Source organism: Protomyctophum bolini, assembly GCF_963924005.1.
Source record: "Protomyctophum bolini genome assembly, chromosome: 20".
NCBI lineage: Eukaryota > Metazoa > Chordata > Actinopteri > Myctophiformes > Myctophidae > Protomyctophum > Protomyctophum bolini.
This window is the reverse complement of record NC_137881.1, coordinates 8,034,902-8,051,515: the sequence shown is the minus strand read 5'-3', so window position 1 is coordinate 8,051,515 and position 16,614 is coordinate 8,034,902. Positions and strand designations below refer to the sequence as shown.

At 47.7% G+C, this 16,614-nt stretch overlaps 1 protein-coding gene across 1 annotated transcript; it reads left to right on the top strand.

The window, feature by feature from the left end:
• Window positions 1–3,278: 3,278 nt before the first annotated feature.
• Window positions 3,279–11,429, top strand: LOC308335938 (dynein axonemal heavy chain 2-like; the record flags this gene model as incomplete). Its single annotated transcript, XM_080793161.1, has 9 exons — window positions 3,279–3,290; window positions 3,399–3,536; window positions 4,064–4,222; window positions 5,647–5,799; window positions 6,478–6,569; window positions 7,493–7,691; window positions 9,798–10,022; window positions 11,151–11,255; window positions 11,361–11,429. The coding sequence occupies 9 exons, from the start codon at window positions 3,279–3,281 to the stop codon at window positions 11,427–11,429; spliced, it is 1,152 nt and encodes a 383-aa protein (XP_080649287.1).
• Window positions 11,430–16,614: the final 5,185 nt, after the last annotated feature.

Sequence of the window (16,614 nt, the reverse complement as noted above, 5' to 3'; positions counted from 1 at the left end):
GATGTGCAAATGACAAAACGTTGTACCACACAATACCACAGCCACGACGGGCGTGTGGGCTTCGTATATTTATTTATTTACTTTGCTTACTTTGTTTGACTTTGTACTTTGTAGAAGAAAGGAGTGCAGTTGGAAGGAAATTAAGGGGTTGGGGCTGGGAGGCTGGGGGGCTGTGGGTGGGGGCCCGGGGGGTGGGCGTCAGGTCGGCGGGGTGAACAATAGCGTGGCATTTTGAGCGAGAGAGGGCTGAGGGAGACCTCCGAGCTCCTCTGAAAAAAGATTGAGAGATTTGTGGAGCGGTCGGAGACAGGCGGACAGAGTGATAGATTGAGATAGAAGTGGCATGTCGCCTGGAATTGGAACTGAAGTGTGCCTTTCCACGACGCGTGTGTGTGTGTGTGTGTGTGTGTGTGTGTGTGTGTGTGTGTGTGTGGGGTGGGGGGGTGGGCGCACGCACACGCACACGCACACGCACGCACGCACGCACGCACCCCCTTCCAGTGGTGGAACAAGTACTCCTGTATTCAAAATGTTACTTGAGTAAAAGCTAAAAAGCTCAAGTAAAAGTGTTTTCAAACGTAGATGAGCTCACTGAGCTCGTAGATCAGCTAATTAATTTAGATAAATATCTAAATCTACAAAGTAACTTGCAACTAAAGCTGTCAGATATGTTTTGTAATTTTTTTTTTTAAAGTAAAGGTATCTTAACCTTTTAGTTTTACCAGTAGTAAATGCACTCATTTACTACTACTGCTTCGTGCATTGCATCAGGGGGCACGCACGCACACACACACACACACACACACACACACACACACACACACACACACACACACACACACACACACACACAGTCGCACACACACAGTCGCACATGTAGTCTCACACACACACACAGTCACACACAGTCTCACACACACACACACACACACACACACACACACACACACACACACACACTCACACTCATAGTCACACACAATCAAGAGTGAAGTGCAGAGGAGGCTGCAGTGACAGAGCTGTGGCGTGCTCATCAAAGCCTTCTGCACTCTGCGTGTCGCTCTCAATTTTCTGTTCAATTCAAAAAGAGCTTCATTTAGAGCCTGACCAATGGCGGGATATTGACCAGTGGTGGAAAGTAACTAAGTGCATTTACTCAAGTACTGTACTGAAGTACAATTTTGAGGTATTCTTTTTACTTTACTGGAGTACTTCCAATTTTCCCTATTTTTACTTCTACTTCACTACATGGCAGGGGAAAATATTGTACCTTTATTACACTACAATTATTTGAAATCTTTAGTTGGGCTAACTAGTTACCGGTAGTTACTTTGTAGATTTTGATTATTATTACAAAACATACATTACCCACTTCAGCCTTACATGATACTGTACATTAACATCGCCAATCTTCAAGCTTTTCAGTGCAACACATTGTGAGCTTTTCTGGATCTGTTATTTTCAAAAGATGTACAACAACATATAAAAAAAAATTGTATGCATGTTATACATTTGTCTTTTTCTCTCTCCCTCTCTGCATCTCTTCCAGCCAGAGATGTTTTCCCAGCAGGCTTTGCTCAGGCCTCCCTCCAACAGCAACAGTGCTGGCATCATACATCATACTATCCCATTGAGATACCCCCCCACGCACACGCACACGCACACGCACACGCACACGCACACACGCACACACACACACACACACACACACACACACACACACACACACACACACACACACACACAAACCCAAGAAAAACAAAACGTGTTTGTTCATGTGCCTCATTTTCATTTCATGTGTTGTTCATGTTTTGGCTTTGTTGCGCGCCATGTGCCGGCTGTCCCTGCTGGGACCTCTTTCTGTCAGGTGGACATCCACCCCCCCAACACACACACACATACCGTACGCACTCTCTCTCTCTCTCTCTCTCTCTCTCTCAGCCTTCAAAACTAGATTTTTAAAAGTCTGTTCTCAAGTAGCCTGGCCCTTCTTCAGGCACCATGGTCTCCTCTTTCTGCCTGTTGCCCCTTTCTGTCTAAAGACTATAGGGTCACATTTGGAGGGCACTTCACTACAGAGGCATTACATTTTAAGTGTATCATTTCTGTCTCACGAGAAAGTTAATTATGTTGATATTACCCGGAGTTTCCTCCAGGAAGGATCGTTTTTAATGAGAAAACGTAACCTTGAGCTTGTAAATGTGAAATCATTTAATCTGGGAATTATTTTCTGGGGTGTTTTAAGATGGAAGGGTGGCTTTTGGGTGCAGGTCTTTTTTTCCGACAGCATATTGATCCGAAACCTCAATCCTAACCTAACCCTAACCGCAAGCACGGGAGCAGCGCATGTCGGACCATCGCTTTTTCGCATCGCAGCGAATGTCCCCCCTGCACTGCGGATCGGATCGTTGCCCCGTCGGCTAGAATGCTGTCTGAAAAAAGGCCGCCTCCCAGGCTTTTGGACCTCCCCTGAATATTTCTCACCTACCCACAAGCAGGCCTACATTTACTTGAGTATAATACTTGAGACAAGATTCTACAAATGTCTTCGAAATTTTGGACAGTTTTCTGAAAAACTTTTCTATTTCTATATCGGTGGTTCTCAAACCCATGTCAAAGACCCCCAAAATTGTATTTGTCCGCCTACCCCCATCTGAAAATGTGTTGTTCCAGGGACCCCCCCAATGGCAAATATTTCAGTTAAAAAGTTTGCTATGAAAGAATATTATAAATCAAACATTTTCACGACTTTTCGAAAATAGCAGATTGACAAGCTTGTAGAGTGGCACCAAGTGCCACGCTATGAGCTTGTATATCTGCTATATTTTTTCAATTGCTAATGTTTAAAATAATGGTGGTTAAAAGTGGTTAATAGCTAAGGCCATCCAGGTCTTAATGGTTAAAGCCGGACAACTTTCTTTTTGAGAAACGAAAATAAAAGTCTGGGCACCGAGGCTATCGATGTTCATATTCCTGTTGTAGACGAGAAGGCGGATGAGAAGTGGCTGGTTCTGATCAATGTTCATATTCCTGTTGTAGACGAGAAGGCGGATGAGAAGTGGCTGGTTCTGATCAATGTTCATATTCCTGTTGTAGACGAGAAGGCGGATGAGAAGTGGCTGGTTCTGATCAATGTTCATATTCCTGTTGTAGACGAGAAGGCGGATGAGAAGTGGCTGGTTCTGGACGGGCCGGTGGACGCGCTGTGGATCGAGAGCATGAACGCCCTCATGGATGACAACAAGGTCCTCACTCTGATCAACGGAGAGAGGATCTCCATGCCGCCACAGGTGAGGATTCAGTCATTAGATATTGTCATGAATCAAGCATCTTTATCTGCTCGACCCACTACAATATACACATACAGTACATAATGGTGTGTGTGTGTGTGTGTCCAGGTGTCTCTGCTGTTCGAGGTGGAGGATCTGTCGATGGCCTCTCCAGCCACGGTGTCCCGCTGTGGGGTGGTCTACAACGACTGCTCTGTCCTGGGATGGAAGCCCTACCTTCAGTCCTGGTTGGACAAACGAGCTCAGGTACAAACGCTCTCTGACACTGATACTGTCTACTTATACTGTACAGGTCAGCCGCCCTGTCTACTTACTGTACGGGTCAGCCAGCCCAAAACTGCGCCCTGTTCTCTGCTTGTTGTATTAATATATCATAATAAAAGAAAAACTAATTTTCAAATACATTTGCCAATTTTTTCAAAGTCTGTAGGCAATAGTCGGTATAGGTAATATTAACATGTCTAAACTGTTTCTCTGTACCTCTTCCCTCCGTTCAACCGTGCCTGCCTGCCTGCCTGCCTACCTGCCTGCCTGCCTGCCTGCCTTCCTACCTGCCTGCCTACCTACCTGCCTGCCTTCCTGCCTTCCTGCCTGCCTGCCTTCCTACCTGCCTGCCTACCTACCTGCCTGCCTTCCTGCCTTCCTGCCTGCCTGCCTTCCTACCTGCCTACCTGCCTGCCTACCTGCCTGCCTGCCTGCCTGCCTGCCTACCTGCCTGCCTGCCTGCCTACCTGCCTTCCTGCCTGCCTACCTGCCTTCCTGCCTACCTGCAGGCTGAGGTGGACCACCTGGGGCGACTGTTTGAGCGCTACACAGAGAGCACGCTGTCCTTCAAGAAGAGTTGCTGTGTGGAGCCGGTCCCTGTCACCGAGCTCAGCGCCGTCTCCTCCCTCTGTCGCCTCTACCACGCCCTCGCCACGCCTGAAAATGGGGTAGGACTACTCCCTCCTTGTGTACTTTGATGTAGTCTACTCTTAACTATAGTGCCGCGCTACGAGCTTATAGGTGTGCTATTTTTGAAAAAACGTGAAATTATGGCGCAAATCTTTCAATATATATTCTTTCACAGCGAACGTTTAATCTTTGCTTCCGTTGGGCGTCACTGGAACAACATTTTCAGATGGTGGTTGGTGGCCAATTACATATAATGTTTGGGGTCCTTGACATGAAATATTGAGCACCACTGATATAGAAACATAGGTATTTCAGAAAACTGTCAGGATTCAGAAGACAGCTGCCAGAGAGGCAGAGAGGCAGAAACTGAAGAGACAGGAAGAGACAGAGACACTGAAAGAGGGAGACGGAAGAGACAGAAGGTCAGAGAGAGACAGAGAAGGAGAGGCAGAGAGAGACAAAAGGTGAGGGAAGAGAGAAATGAAAGAGGCAATGAAAGAGAGGGGCAAAGAGAGATACAGAAATAGACAGAGAGAGAGAGAGAGAGAGAGAGAGAGGGGGGGGGGGGGGGGGCAGACAGAGACAAAGACAGAGTAATCTTCCGGCCCCAACAGACGTACGTACTGTACATTATGTTCCCATCACAGTCCACATATAGTGACAGCTTTGACGATGAAGTACCACTCCTGGAAGGAGTCAGGTGGTCCCAGTCTTTCCAGACGTGAGTCTCCAGCGTTTCTCAGTGTGCACAACACACACATCTCGGAGGAGCCACAACGACCTCTACTGGCAAACGCTGAAGAATGGGAACATGCCCTCAGCAGCCTGTCGACAAAATAATTATCTCTGTAACCAGCCCCGACACAAGGAGACACAGACCGACCGAGATGTCCCAGTCAGCAACAGACAGAGACTTTACCTCCACCAGGAGTAAAAACACATCACACGGATTACACGAGGAAGAAACCCCACGTCTGTAACCGGTGTGGCAAAAGTTTCATTAAGTCATGTGACCTGAACAGACGCCAGTGTGTTCACACCGGAGAAAAGCCTCTCCGCTGTAAAACATGTGACAATAAAGGCTTCAGTCAGTCAAGTTCTCTGAAGATCCACCAGCGTGTCCACACTGGAGAAAACTGTGCGACAAGAGTTCCAATCAAAACCAGCGCCTTCAAACCGGAGAAAAACCCTTCCCTTGTAAATATTGTGACAAAAGTTTCAATGCTCAAGGGTAACCTGAAGCCACACCAGCGCATTCACACAGGAGAAAACCCTTATGACTGTGACTGGTCTAAACACAAGTTTCAGTCAGTCCAGGGACACAACATAGGGGGTCCCTGTAACAACATATATTCAGATGGGGGTCGGCGGCCAAATACCTATAATTTGTGGGGTTCTTAAGTAAAAGTACAGTACTTGAGTAAATGCACTTGGTTGTACTACCCATCATGCCCCCCCCCAGGTGAACCCGTTGGAGACGGAGCACTACGGCCACATGGTGGCGCTGTGGTTCATCTTCAGCCTGATTTGGTCCCTGTGCTCCTCCGTGGACCAGCGCGGCCGAGAGAGGATGGACAACTTCCTGCGCGAGATGGAGGGCTCCTTTCCCAACAAGGTCTGTCGAACATCCTCAAACGTGTTACGGTTTTCAACGGGGGTCATATCATCCCTCCTATGTTCATGTGTTGGTTGGTTGATATGCTATTTTCATCATATTTACCTGTGGAACCAACGAGTCCAAACGAATTGTAATGCCTCAACTCCTACATTGCAAGTGCTTAACCCATTTTGGGGCGGGAACCCCTTTTGTTGTTAGCATTATGTTATGCTTTAGCTATTGAAAATAGCAGATCTACAAGCTCATAGCGTGCCACCGAGTGGCGCGCTACGAGCTTGTAGGTCTGCTATTTTTGAAAAATCGAAGGAACGACTGACATAGAAACATAGCTTTTTCAGAAAACTGTCGGGATGTAGAAGACATTTTTAGAATCTGATCTCAGGTCAAAATGGGTTAATATCAGGGTTGGGCGGGGTCCACATTTTCTTTTTTTTAAATTGCGGATTTACTACCTCACAAAATGTCACGCTGTAAGTATGTAGATCGGCTCTTTGAGCGCTCCTTGGCATGGAAAAGTTTAGGAACCTCTAACCTATACAAACTTGAGCCCAAACTGTGGTTTCATCCCCACCATATCTGTCAGAGCGTTTTTGATAAGTTGGCTCTATTATTAATGCTGTTATTTGTAGAGACGAGTCGGTTGTGAACTCCTTATCTTTTTTGTTCTCGTTCCAGCACACTATCTACGACTACTGTGTTGACACCAAGAACAAAACCTGGGCACCTTTTCAAGATAAGCTGCCCAAGGGCTGGCGCTACGCAGCCAAGTGAGTCACTGTCTGGTCTGCCCCCTGTGCACCCATGCTCAGTGGTGTGTGTGTGTGTGTGTGTGTGTGTGTGTGTGTGTGTGTGTGTGTGTGTGTGTGTGTGTGTGTGTGTGTGTGTGTGTGTGTGTGTGTGTGTGTGTGTGTGTGTGTGTGTGTGTGTGTGTGTGTGTGTGTGTGTGTGTGTGTGTGTGTGTGTGTGTGTGTGTGTGTGTGTGTGTGTGTGTGTGTGTGTGTGTGTGTGTGCTCGCTCGCTCGTCACTGTGTGCGTGCCTCAAGACCTTGACATGAAAAGGTTTGAGAACCACTGATTTAGAAACATAAGTTTTTCAGAAAAATATTCTTTTTTTACAACCGGCCTCAGGTCTCAACCCATTTATACCTGAGGCCGATTCTAAAAATGCCTTCTAAATCCTGACCTAAGCTTTCAGAAAAACTTAAGAAAGTATGTTTTGCTATATACACTGTACAATTTGTACATAGCAACCACTAATAATGAAGGGCATTTTATTTTTATTTTTTTATCACTTTTCCAAGTGCTCAGAACGCTTTACAATGGTCCCTTCATCCATACATTGGGAGGTGAAGCGGCGAACAGTCGACGCCAGCGTCCTCGCTTCCCACATTCACACACTAATGGTGGCACACTCACACCGACCGACTCATTGGAGGCGACGTGGTGTTCAGTGTCTTGCCCAAGGACACTTCGACATGTGGACAGGAGGAGGAGCCGGGATTCTAACCGCCGACCTGTGTATCATTGGACGACCTGCTCTACCTCCTGAGTGACACCCACCCCACACAACTAGACAGGGGTTCCTGTCTCGAATGGGTAAACTAACTCTAACTCTCTCTCTCTCTTTCTCTCTCTTTCTCTCTCTCTCTCTCTCTCTCTCTCTCTGTCTCTCTCTCTCTCTCTCCCTCAGTGCTCCGTTCTATAAGATGGTGGTTCCCACGGTGGACACGGTGCGCTACAGCTTCCTGGTCAGCTCTCTGGTGCTGGCTCGGTGTCCGGTGCTGCTGACCGGCCCGGTGGGGGCGGGCAAGACCACGGTGGCCCAGGGCGTCCTGCAGGGGCTGGACACGTCCCTCTGGACCGTCCACACCGTCAACATGTCCTCACAGGTATGTCAGTTCAATGTTCAATGCTCCCCAGCACACACACCCACACACATGTACGTGCGCGCACACACACACACACACACACACACACACACACACACACACACACACACTCCTCTCTTCCGCCCACGGCTGCAGGAATCTTTAGCCAAGAGGTGAGTGAGTGCAGGTGTGTATGTGTGTGTGTGTGTGTGTGTGTGTGTGTGTGTGTGTGTGTGTGTGTGTGTGTGTGCACGGCCGCACGCACGCACTTTGCAGCTCTGCATATAGCCTCCATCTCACTTTTCCTACAATTACAGTGCGAGCATGGCTCCAAGGCACCCGCAATTAGTCTTGAGTCTTGCCTCAGCCCCTGGCCGCCGCCGCTGATGAAGGGCTATTAGATAGCCGGCTGTGACGGAGGCGCCCACCCCCTGTACACCCCCTCACCCCCCCGCTCACCCACCCCTCACCGCCATCCTTCACCTCCCTCCTCCTCCCTCACCCCATCGCTCGCCCATATTCATCACCATTACACACCCAGACCTGCAGGGGTCATTCTAACCGGGTGCCATCTCTCTCTCTCTCTCTCTCTCTCTCTCTCTCTCTCTCTCCGATCTGTCCTTCTCTCGGAGCCCAAGAGCTAACAAATAGCAGATCTACAAGCCCACGGTTATTTTCGGTGCGCGACACCTGTGCGCAATTAACTAAGTCTAAAGCAGGCTTCTCACTCTCTCTCTCTCCCTCCCTCTCTCTCTCTCTCATCTGCATCTGTCTCGTTGGCCATGCATGCAGATATATCTGGTTAAGTGCCCCCCATGAATCTTGCGCCCTCTGTGCCGGACGCTACCCCCCTCCCCTCTCTCTCTCCCTGTGTCACCACAACCTTTATTTATGTGTGGGTTCATCTATTCAGCCCTTCTCTTCTCTCTCTGTGCCATTCTGCCTCACTCTATCTCTGACTCATGCAGCGCCCCTTTTTTAATAGTCCAATTTCTCTTACTCTCCTCTTATCTTTAGCATTTTCCCTGGCTTGTCTCATTTTCCCTTATCAATCCATCTCTCTCTCTCCCTCTCTCTCTCCCTCTCTCTCTCTCTCTCCTCACCTTTCTTCTCTCTCCTTTATCTCTCTCCGCTCTCTCTCTCTCTCTACTTTCTCCACTCAATTGTGCGACGCACACAGCGCGGGCGTGCATGTGGCCGTGCACATGCATGCGCATGCGTGTCTTTTCATGCAGCTAACTTCAGTCAGAGCTTTGTTCATCAACATGAACACAGTGCCTTCCATAACAGTGAACAGGAGGTGGGTCTCCATATTAACGAATTCTTTACCGTGTAGACTTGCATGAGGACTGTTTCAAAGCAGAACAATTTCTTTGTAAGTATATTTTCACCGGCGTTGATCCCAGTGGAGTTGAATTTTGTGTCTGTCGACTGCTGTTGTTCAAGAAAGCATTTAATCGGCTTAGACACCAGTTTACAACGCAGCCAAATGGGGGGAAACGGAAATGAATACATTATTGTACTTTTTGGGCTATACTTTTTTTTTCCTCCAAAAAACATATTCCACAAATGTCTTAAATATATGAGGGAGCTGCAGGGTAGGAGCTGTAGATAGCAAAAAGTTTGCTAATGTTTTTTACTTAAAAAACTTTTATTTTAAGTCATTTCCAAATAGTGGGAGCACAGTCAGAGGCTGTGGCTATGTGGGGCGTCCTTGGCATGAAAAAAAAGCTAAGAAATATTACGAACCTTGACATCGTCTCTATCGTCTCCTTCGGGTGGAGAGTAGACCTCATAATTACAGACAGTATCAAAGTCAAAGTCATACGATTTGTCACACACTTTACAGCAGTGAAATTTGTTCTCCGCATTTGACCCATCTCTTGGAGCAGTGAGCCGCAGCCAAGGAGCGGTGAGCTGCAGCCGTGCCGCGCTCGGGAATAATTTCATAGACACTTTTAAGGATTCAAATAAAACAAAAGTAGCAAGTGTCTGCAAGCTCAATACGTGATTCGTGTTTTCACTTCCAGTTCATTTCCAGTTTTAACGTGGTAACGAGAAAAACTCAATCTCTAAGGGAATTTTGTCTTTGTTATTTGGTTAACTAACACAGCCTCTGTCCTTCAGACCACGTCCAACGACCTCCAGGCCCTGGTGGAGCGCCGCGTGGAGAAGCGGACCAAGGGCCAGTACGTTCCGCTGGGCGGGAAGCGCATGCTGTGCTTCCTGGACGACCTCAGCATGGCGTCGCGCGACCCGTCCGGCGCCCAGCCGCCGCTGGAGCTGCTGCGCCTCTGGATGGACCACGGCTTCTGGTACGACCGCCGCAAGCAGACCACCAAGGCTATCAAGGTGAGAGAGAGAGAGAGACATTGAATCACCCATAGAACATTTTGATTTGAAGGATATGCACCGGGGGTCTCGGACCCCCATAACTCTGAGAGTGTACACATTTTCCATTTCTATACAGTACACTCCCTTAAGATGTGCTCATTCATTCATTCATCAGAGTGCATTTAACTACAGTATAGCTAGTGACCCCTGGGACTCCCTCAAGGACCCCCCCTGGTCCCAGCATGAGAGAACCAGTGCTATACATGTTAGAATGCATCATCCCAAACGTATATTCAAGCAAACAACTTCAGATGCAAGTTATGGACCTCAGAGCATTAAATACAGTATAAACATTTTTTTTAAGTTATTTTACTTACAGTATATGTACGATATCAACCGCTTAATTTATTACAACGCTGGACTGTCTCTTTATGGAAGGCTATTATGAAATATCTTTCTGAAAACGGCGGGATCATAACGGCGGGGTCTCTTGGTCATCAAAACACAACTCAGAAAGCACAACTGTTTTGGATTACGAAGTGCATTTTCTGAAATAGAACAGCTGTCTAAACATTGTGAGCCATTGAGTGCAAAGGGATCTCTAAGGGGCCGTGCGTCCGCGCGTGTTCACCAAGAGATTTCTATTTCCTGAGTGCAGCAGCGTATGCCTTTGATCTTTTTACAAATGTGAGCGCCGCACTTTTGGAAACTTATTATCACGTCGTTTTTATCGGCTTGCCGAGAGCTGAAATGTTTTGTACCTACAGTACAGCTGGGAATCTGGGAGGAATGCTTTCGTGGACACGGCCTAAAAATACATCACTCAATGTTTTGGAAGCCTGCTTGTTTGTGTGGGTTAGGGTTAGCATGCTTGCGTGCGTGCGTGCGTGCGTCCGTGTGTGTGTGCGTGCGTGCGTGTGAGTGTTATTAAGCCATTCGTTACCTAGTCCGTTAATGTCTCCCCTAATTACCTCTTAATTACAACCCCTAAATTACCTTCAGTGTGTACAAAGACATGAAGGTGAGAGATAAATTATAATAGGTATTTGCATTCACGAACACCTACCCTTCCTGTGTGTGTGTGTGTGTGTGTGTGTGTGTGTGTGTGTGTGTGTGTGCGCACGTGCGTGCGTGTGTGTTTTTCAGGACATGGTCCTGCTGGCCTCCATGGCGCCCCCAGGTGGAGGGAGGAGTCACATCTCGGGCCGCTTGCAGTCTCGTTTCAGCCTCATAAACATGACCTTCCCTAACGTGAGTGACACCTCCTACCTCCTCTCCTCTCCTCTCCTCTCCTCTCCTCTCCTCTCCTCTCCTCTCCTCTCCTCTCCTCTCCTCTCCTCTCCTCTCGTCCTGCAGCATGTAACACCCAAACACTGGCTCGGGACACATTTCTGGGTCGCAGACAAATTTTTATGGGTCCCTTGATTCTTTTTTTTTTTTTTTTTCTTGCATTCTGATTTTAATTATTACTATTTCAAAACATTTTCAAAAAGCCTTCGAAATGAATTAATAAATACAAAATCCAATGGTTATTATAATTATTATTATTTAGCAGTAGGCTAATTTTAAGGAAGAAATCTAAGAAAAATCTAAGAAATTAGAAAACAAATATTTAAGAAGTAGGCCTATAGTGAAAATCAAAAGCAGCCCCCTGACTCCACCACAATGGAACGGAGCCTTAATCATTAGTATCAGGCTCAGCTATAACGCCTGTGAAGCAAGTAGGGAGGGGGCCCGGAAGTAGTAGGAAGAGTTACTGTGTGTGCCTGTTGAACCCTAGGAACTTAACCCATTCTGAACGGGCACCCATTTTGGTGTTAGCATCATGTTATGCTTTATCTATTGAAAAATAGCAGATCTACAAGCTCGTAGCGCGCCACCGAGTGGCGCGCTACGAGCTTGTAGGTCTGCTATTTTTGAAAAATCAAAGAACGACTGACATTTTTAGAATCTGATCTCAGGTCAGAATGGGTTATTCAGACCAGTGTGTGTCCAGTGGAAACCTCGTATGAATCTGATCTCAGGTCAGAATGGGTTAAGAAGTGAACGCTATAGAGAGCCATTATCACAGCATATACGTTATGCATCGCTGTCATTTCACTGAAGAAACTCCAACTCCTTCTTCTCTCTCTCTCTCTCTCTCTCTCTCTCTCTCTCTCTCTCTCTCTCTGTCATTCGCTCTTTGCCTCTCTCTCTCTCTCTCTCTCTCTCTCTGTCTCTCTCTCACGGGGGGGCAAGCGTTAGTCCGATGTCTCGTTAGTCCGACTTACATGGCACGTTAAAACTCACCATGTGGCGTCCATGTGCACTTAGGGTTTGGGGTATAGGGTTAGTAATGAGTTTTGGGACGTCGGACTATAACTATATTGTTCGGAGTTTGGTGAATGCAGCCCTCCGAAAGGCTAATAACAGGCAGCACACACGGGCATGACTCGTGTTAGTCAATTTTATTTGGATAAAGACCACAGGTCATAAACCTGGAAGAAAGAATAAAATAAAAATGGCATTACCATAACATTCATTTGAAATAATGCAATAATTAACGAAATAAGCATCACAGTATGTTATTGTACTTGACTCTCACAAAATATAATAAAGCTGTACATTCTCCCAGAATATACCTGCTGAAATATAATTGTAACATAATCTTACAGCTCCTCTCATTACTGATACAAAAAAGTGTAATATAAAGAAAACCGGCATCATGCATACATTTCCTATATACACACAAGTAGCCTACATATAACCAAACCACATACATACTGCGTATACACTAAATGTGTATATAAAGCAGCACAGTAAAGCAGTAAACAGTAAACTAGTAAACAGTAAACTCTGTTAATACAGCGAGCTGGATACAATAAGTATATAAAATAATAAACTGCATTTCCCAGAATGCAATTCTCAAAGTGCCTTGCGCAGATCGCACGCAGCACGCACGCACGCACTATGCCGGCCGGCACGATACTACAAACATTTCCGTGGCAACAGAGTCCGTAAGTTAATACATATGGACGTGCAAACATCATCACACAATAACACAGGACTTCTCCACCACCACGCTACAGTCCGCTAAGCGTTCCGACAGAGCAACCTGTCAAAAACAGCCAACGCTGGCCACAGCTAAACACTATAGCATTGCTACATAAACATGTACATAAACATTCGTGCGCTGCTTGCTTAATACTTGCGGTGTACCAACGCGGACACAACGACAATACTACTGCTAGCCCATAGCAAACCATTATAAACATTATACATTCACACACTACAGTTCAAGATCTAACTCACCAACGGGCTGTGTGCTCCTGTTGACATACGTTGAATACGTTGAATGTAATGAGTGACGCTATGAGCAACCATTCATATAGTCGCGGTCGCACAGTCGCGCATGCGTAAACATAATCATGACCATTATACTGACACACGTATCGCATAATGTAAAGCAAGAATTAGAGTTATTAAATTATTAAATAGGACAATTATGAAGTAAACATATTTTTAACACTCCACAGTTCCCATTATTTATAAATGAGCTTTTTTATGTCCATAAACTACTTAAACTCAAAAGAACCGAACACCTCCCACTTGGCCGACTGATCCAGATCCAAGGAGGCCACTAAAACAGTGTCACATGAGTCTCTTGAAAAAATGAAGAAAAATGTCTTTAAAAAAAAAAGATTATCCTTAGCTGAAAGGCTCACTAAAGGAGGTAGGCACCACCACCTTGCCTCCTAACTGAGTGTGAGTTTCCCCCACAGCTCAGCCGCCTCCCAGGGTTGCCCACTAACTAAACAAAATAAAGTTCAGAGAGTCTTTGGGTACCCATGGCGAGGACTTTCATACCTCCAGCTGGTCTTCAGCAGGTATCAGCACGACCAGTCTCCGCACATCTCTGCGTAGGATGATGGTCGAAGGCAGGGTAGAGTCTTTAGCCCGGGTTCTGGATACAAGAGGTGCAGGAGAGGCCATACAGGTCGCCACGTCAGCATCCCGAACCACTCCAGCCTCGTCCGGATAGGTGACGACGATTCTGCCGAGCCGGAACTGCCCCCTCAGAGCGTTCTGGTCTGCGATCCAGACCAGATCTCCAACCTTGACACTTCTTTCTGCTCGATGCCACTTGTGCCGGATAAACAAGTTTGGTCCCGCCAGCTCACTCCATTTCGACCAGAACTTGTCCACCCCAGCCTGGACAGCCCTCAGTCTGCGCCAAGGGTGGGTTTCCACGTCGATCCCGTGCATGTCTCCTCCTTGTCCAGAACGCCCCAGGATAAGGGAGTTAGGAGTCAAGTACTCTACTGTTTCCTCTTGCTCCTGTGCCACAGCGTCGATGGGTCGCTCGTTAGTCAAGTTGGCTGCTGAGTAGAGAAGTGTCTGGAACTCCCCCCAGGTGTAGCAGCTGGTCGTTCCGCCGAGGCTACTGAGAGCTCTTTTGATAAGTTTGACGGCTGCCTCTGCTGCTCCATTCCTGTGAGGCGAGTCCGCAGGATGGAACTCCCACTGCCACTCAGTGCCATTTTTTGCTGCTGTGCTCTCGACTGACGCCTTCTGTAGACAGGCAAGATGCTTGTGCAGTTCTTTCAGGGCAGGCTTGGCGCCCACGAAATTTGTGCCTCTGTCGGACCATAACTTCCGGGGATGCCCCCTCAGCGCGGTGAATCTAGAGTAGGCCTGAAGGAAGCTCTCAGACGACAAGTCGTCGACAAGGTCAGCGTGGACTGCCCTGGAAGCCATGCAGCAATACACGACTCCCCAGACCTTTTTCTTGGTCCGTTTCTTTACAGCATCCATCACCTCGAAAGGGCCGAAAAGGTCCAGAGTGGTATACTGGAACGGGTTGGCTCTGCTAGTACGCTCATGAGGAAGGTCGCTCATTACTTGCTGACATAGCCTTGCTCTCTGCTTCTTGCAAGTGATGCACTTGTTGATGACCTTCTTGACTATCCTCCGGCCTTCTATGACCCAGGCTTTTCTTCTTGTGCGCAGCAGTGTGGCAGAAATACCTTCATGATTGGCCTCGTGAGCTTCACTAGTCAGCAAGGTCCCCAGCCATGACTGGAAAGGGATTAATGGTACAGCTGCACCGTCTTCATTCCAAGATTGGACTCTACCGCCGCAAAGCAAGAGCCCTGTGTTGTTCTCTTTGGTTACAACCAGGCGGTTCAGGGTCGTAGTCTGGAAGTCCACGCCGTCCTGAGCTGCAAGTGCCAGGTCTTGGAAGGCCATTTTTCTCTCTTCTGCGGACAGCTTAGGACTCTCCGCCTCCCACTGTGCTGAGTCAGAGCCTCTGTGTCTTAGATTCAGCCAGAATTCTGCCATTCGTCGAGCCCATGCGACAGTTCCACATAGTTTTGACAAGCTACTGAACCGTTGAGGGTCAACTAGGCGCACGAGAGCCACGCCCCAGGGTCTTCTCTTCGGCTTTTCTGCTGCTTGAGTTGGACCTTGGTCATTCGGCGGTGGCCGCTGTGCATTAACTCCCACGTTGGCCCCAGCATCAGGGCTTGAGACTTTTTTCGATTGAGCCCTGGTGACTACAGCTGAAAACGCCTTTCTCTGCAACCTCTTCACATCATCAGCGACTTTGGTCACGATTTCGCGAGCCATCTTCACAGGCCACTCAGCTTCAGGTCGTTTCAGGAAGTCAGGGCCTTGTTGCCACTCCGACTCTTCACCAAGCTCTTCAGGAGTTGCTCCCCTTGTGACGATGTCAGATATGTTGAGGTTGCCGTCAACCCACCTCCAGTCTTCCACTGACCCAGCCATCTGTATTTCTCCGATGCGGTTGGAAAAGAAGGTCTGGTAACCGTAGCTATCCTTCTGAATCGCTCCCAGGATGGTTTGGCTATCCACAAAGTGGACCCAGCGTGCGACCTCTATGCGGCAGTGCTTCTCAAAGTACTTTTTCAGACGAGTTGCGAAGACGGCACCGCATAACTCTGCCTTGATCACGTCTCCTTTCTGGTCGAGAGGAGTGAGCTTGGCTTTCGACTCAGCCAACCTCACGACGATCCCTCCTTGCGTCTCCCAACGGAGATAGAGCACGGCGCCGTAAGATGCCTCACTTCCATCTGAAAACGTGACTCCCAAAGGGCGGCCTATGGCTCCAAAAGGTGTGAGGCTTCTCTCGAACCTGATCTGGCCGAGTCTCACATATTCCTCAAAGAGTCGTATAGCAGCCTCCCGGAGTCTTGGCGAGAGTGGTTCATCCCACGTGTCTTTTGTTGAATTTCCCACACTTGCTTCTTGGTAGGATTCCCTCACGAGCATCGCTCCTTTCTGCTTTGCTGGTGTGGCAAGTCCAATGGGGTCGTAAAAACCAGCGACTTGACTTAGAAGTATCCGACGAGTCAAGGGGTTTGGAGTGTTGCTTCTGACTTCATCTTCGTGTAGATCAATCCCCGTCCTCATCTTTCCTCGCTTCTTTGAGAAATTGATGGACGTCATCACACGAAGTTTGTCAGTCTCAGGCTCGTAGCCAACACCTAGAGCCTTACTTTCTTCGTCTCCCATCTGGTTAGGCAACACCAGAGTCTTGGGCGCAGACGAAGTTGTTTCACTGTCACTGGAGTCGGCCGCAGTTCCAGACCTCCCACTTTGGCCTGTC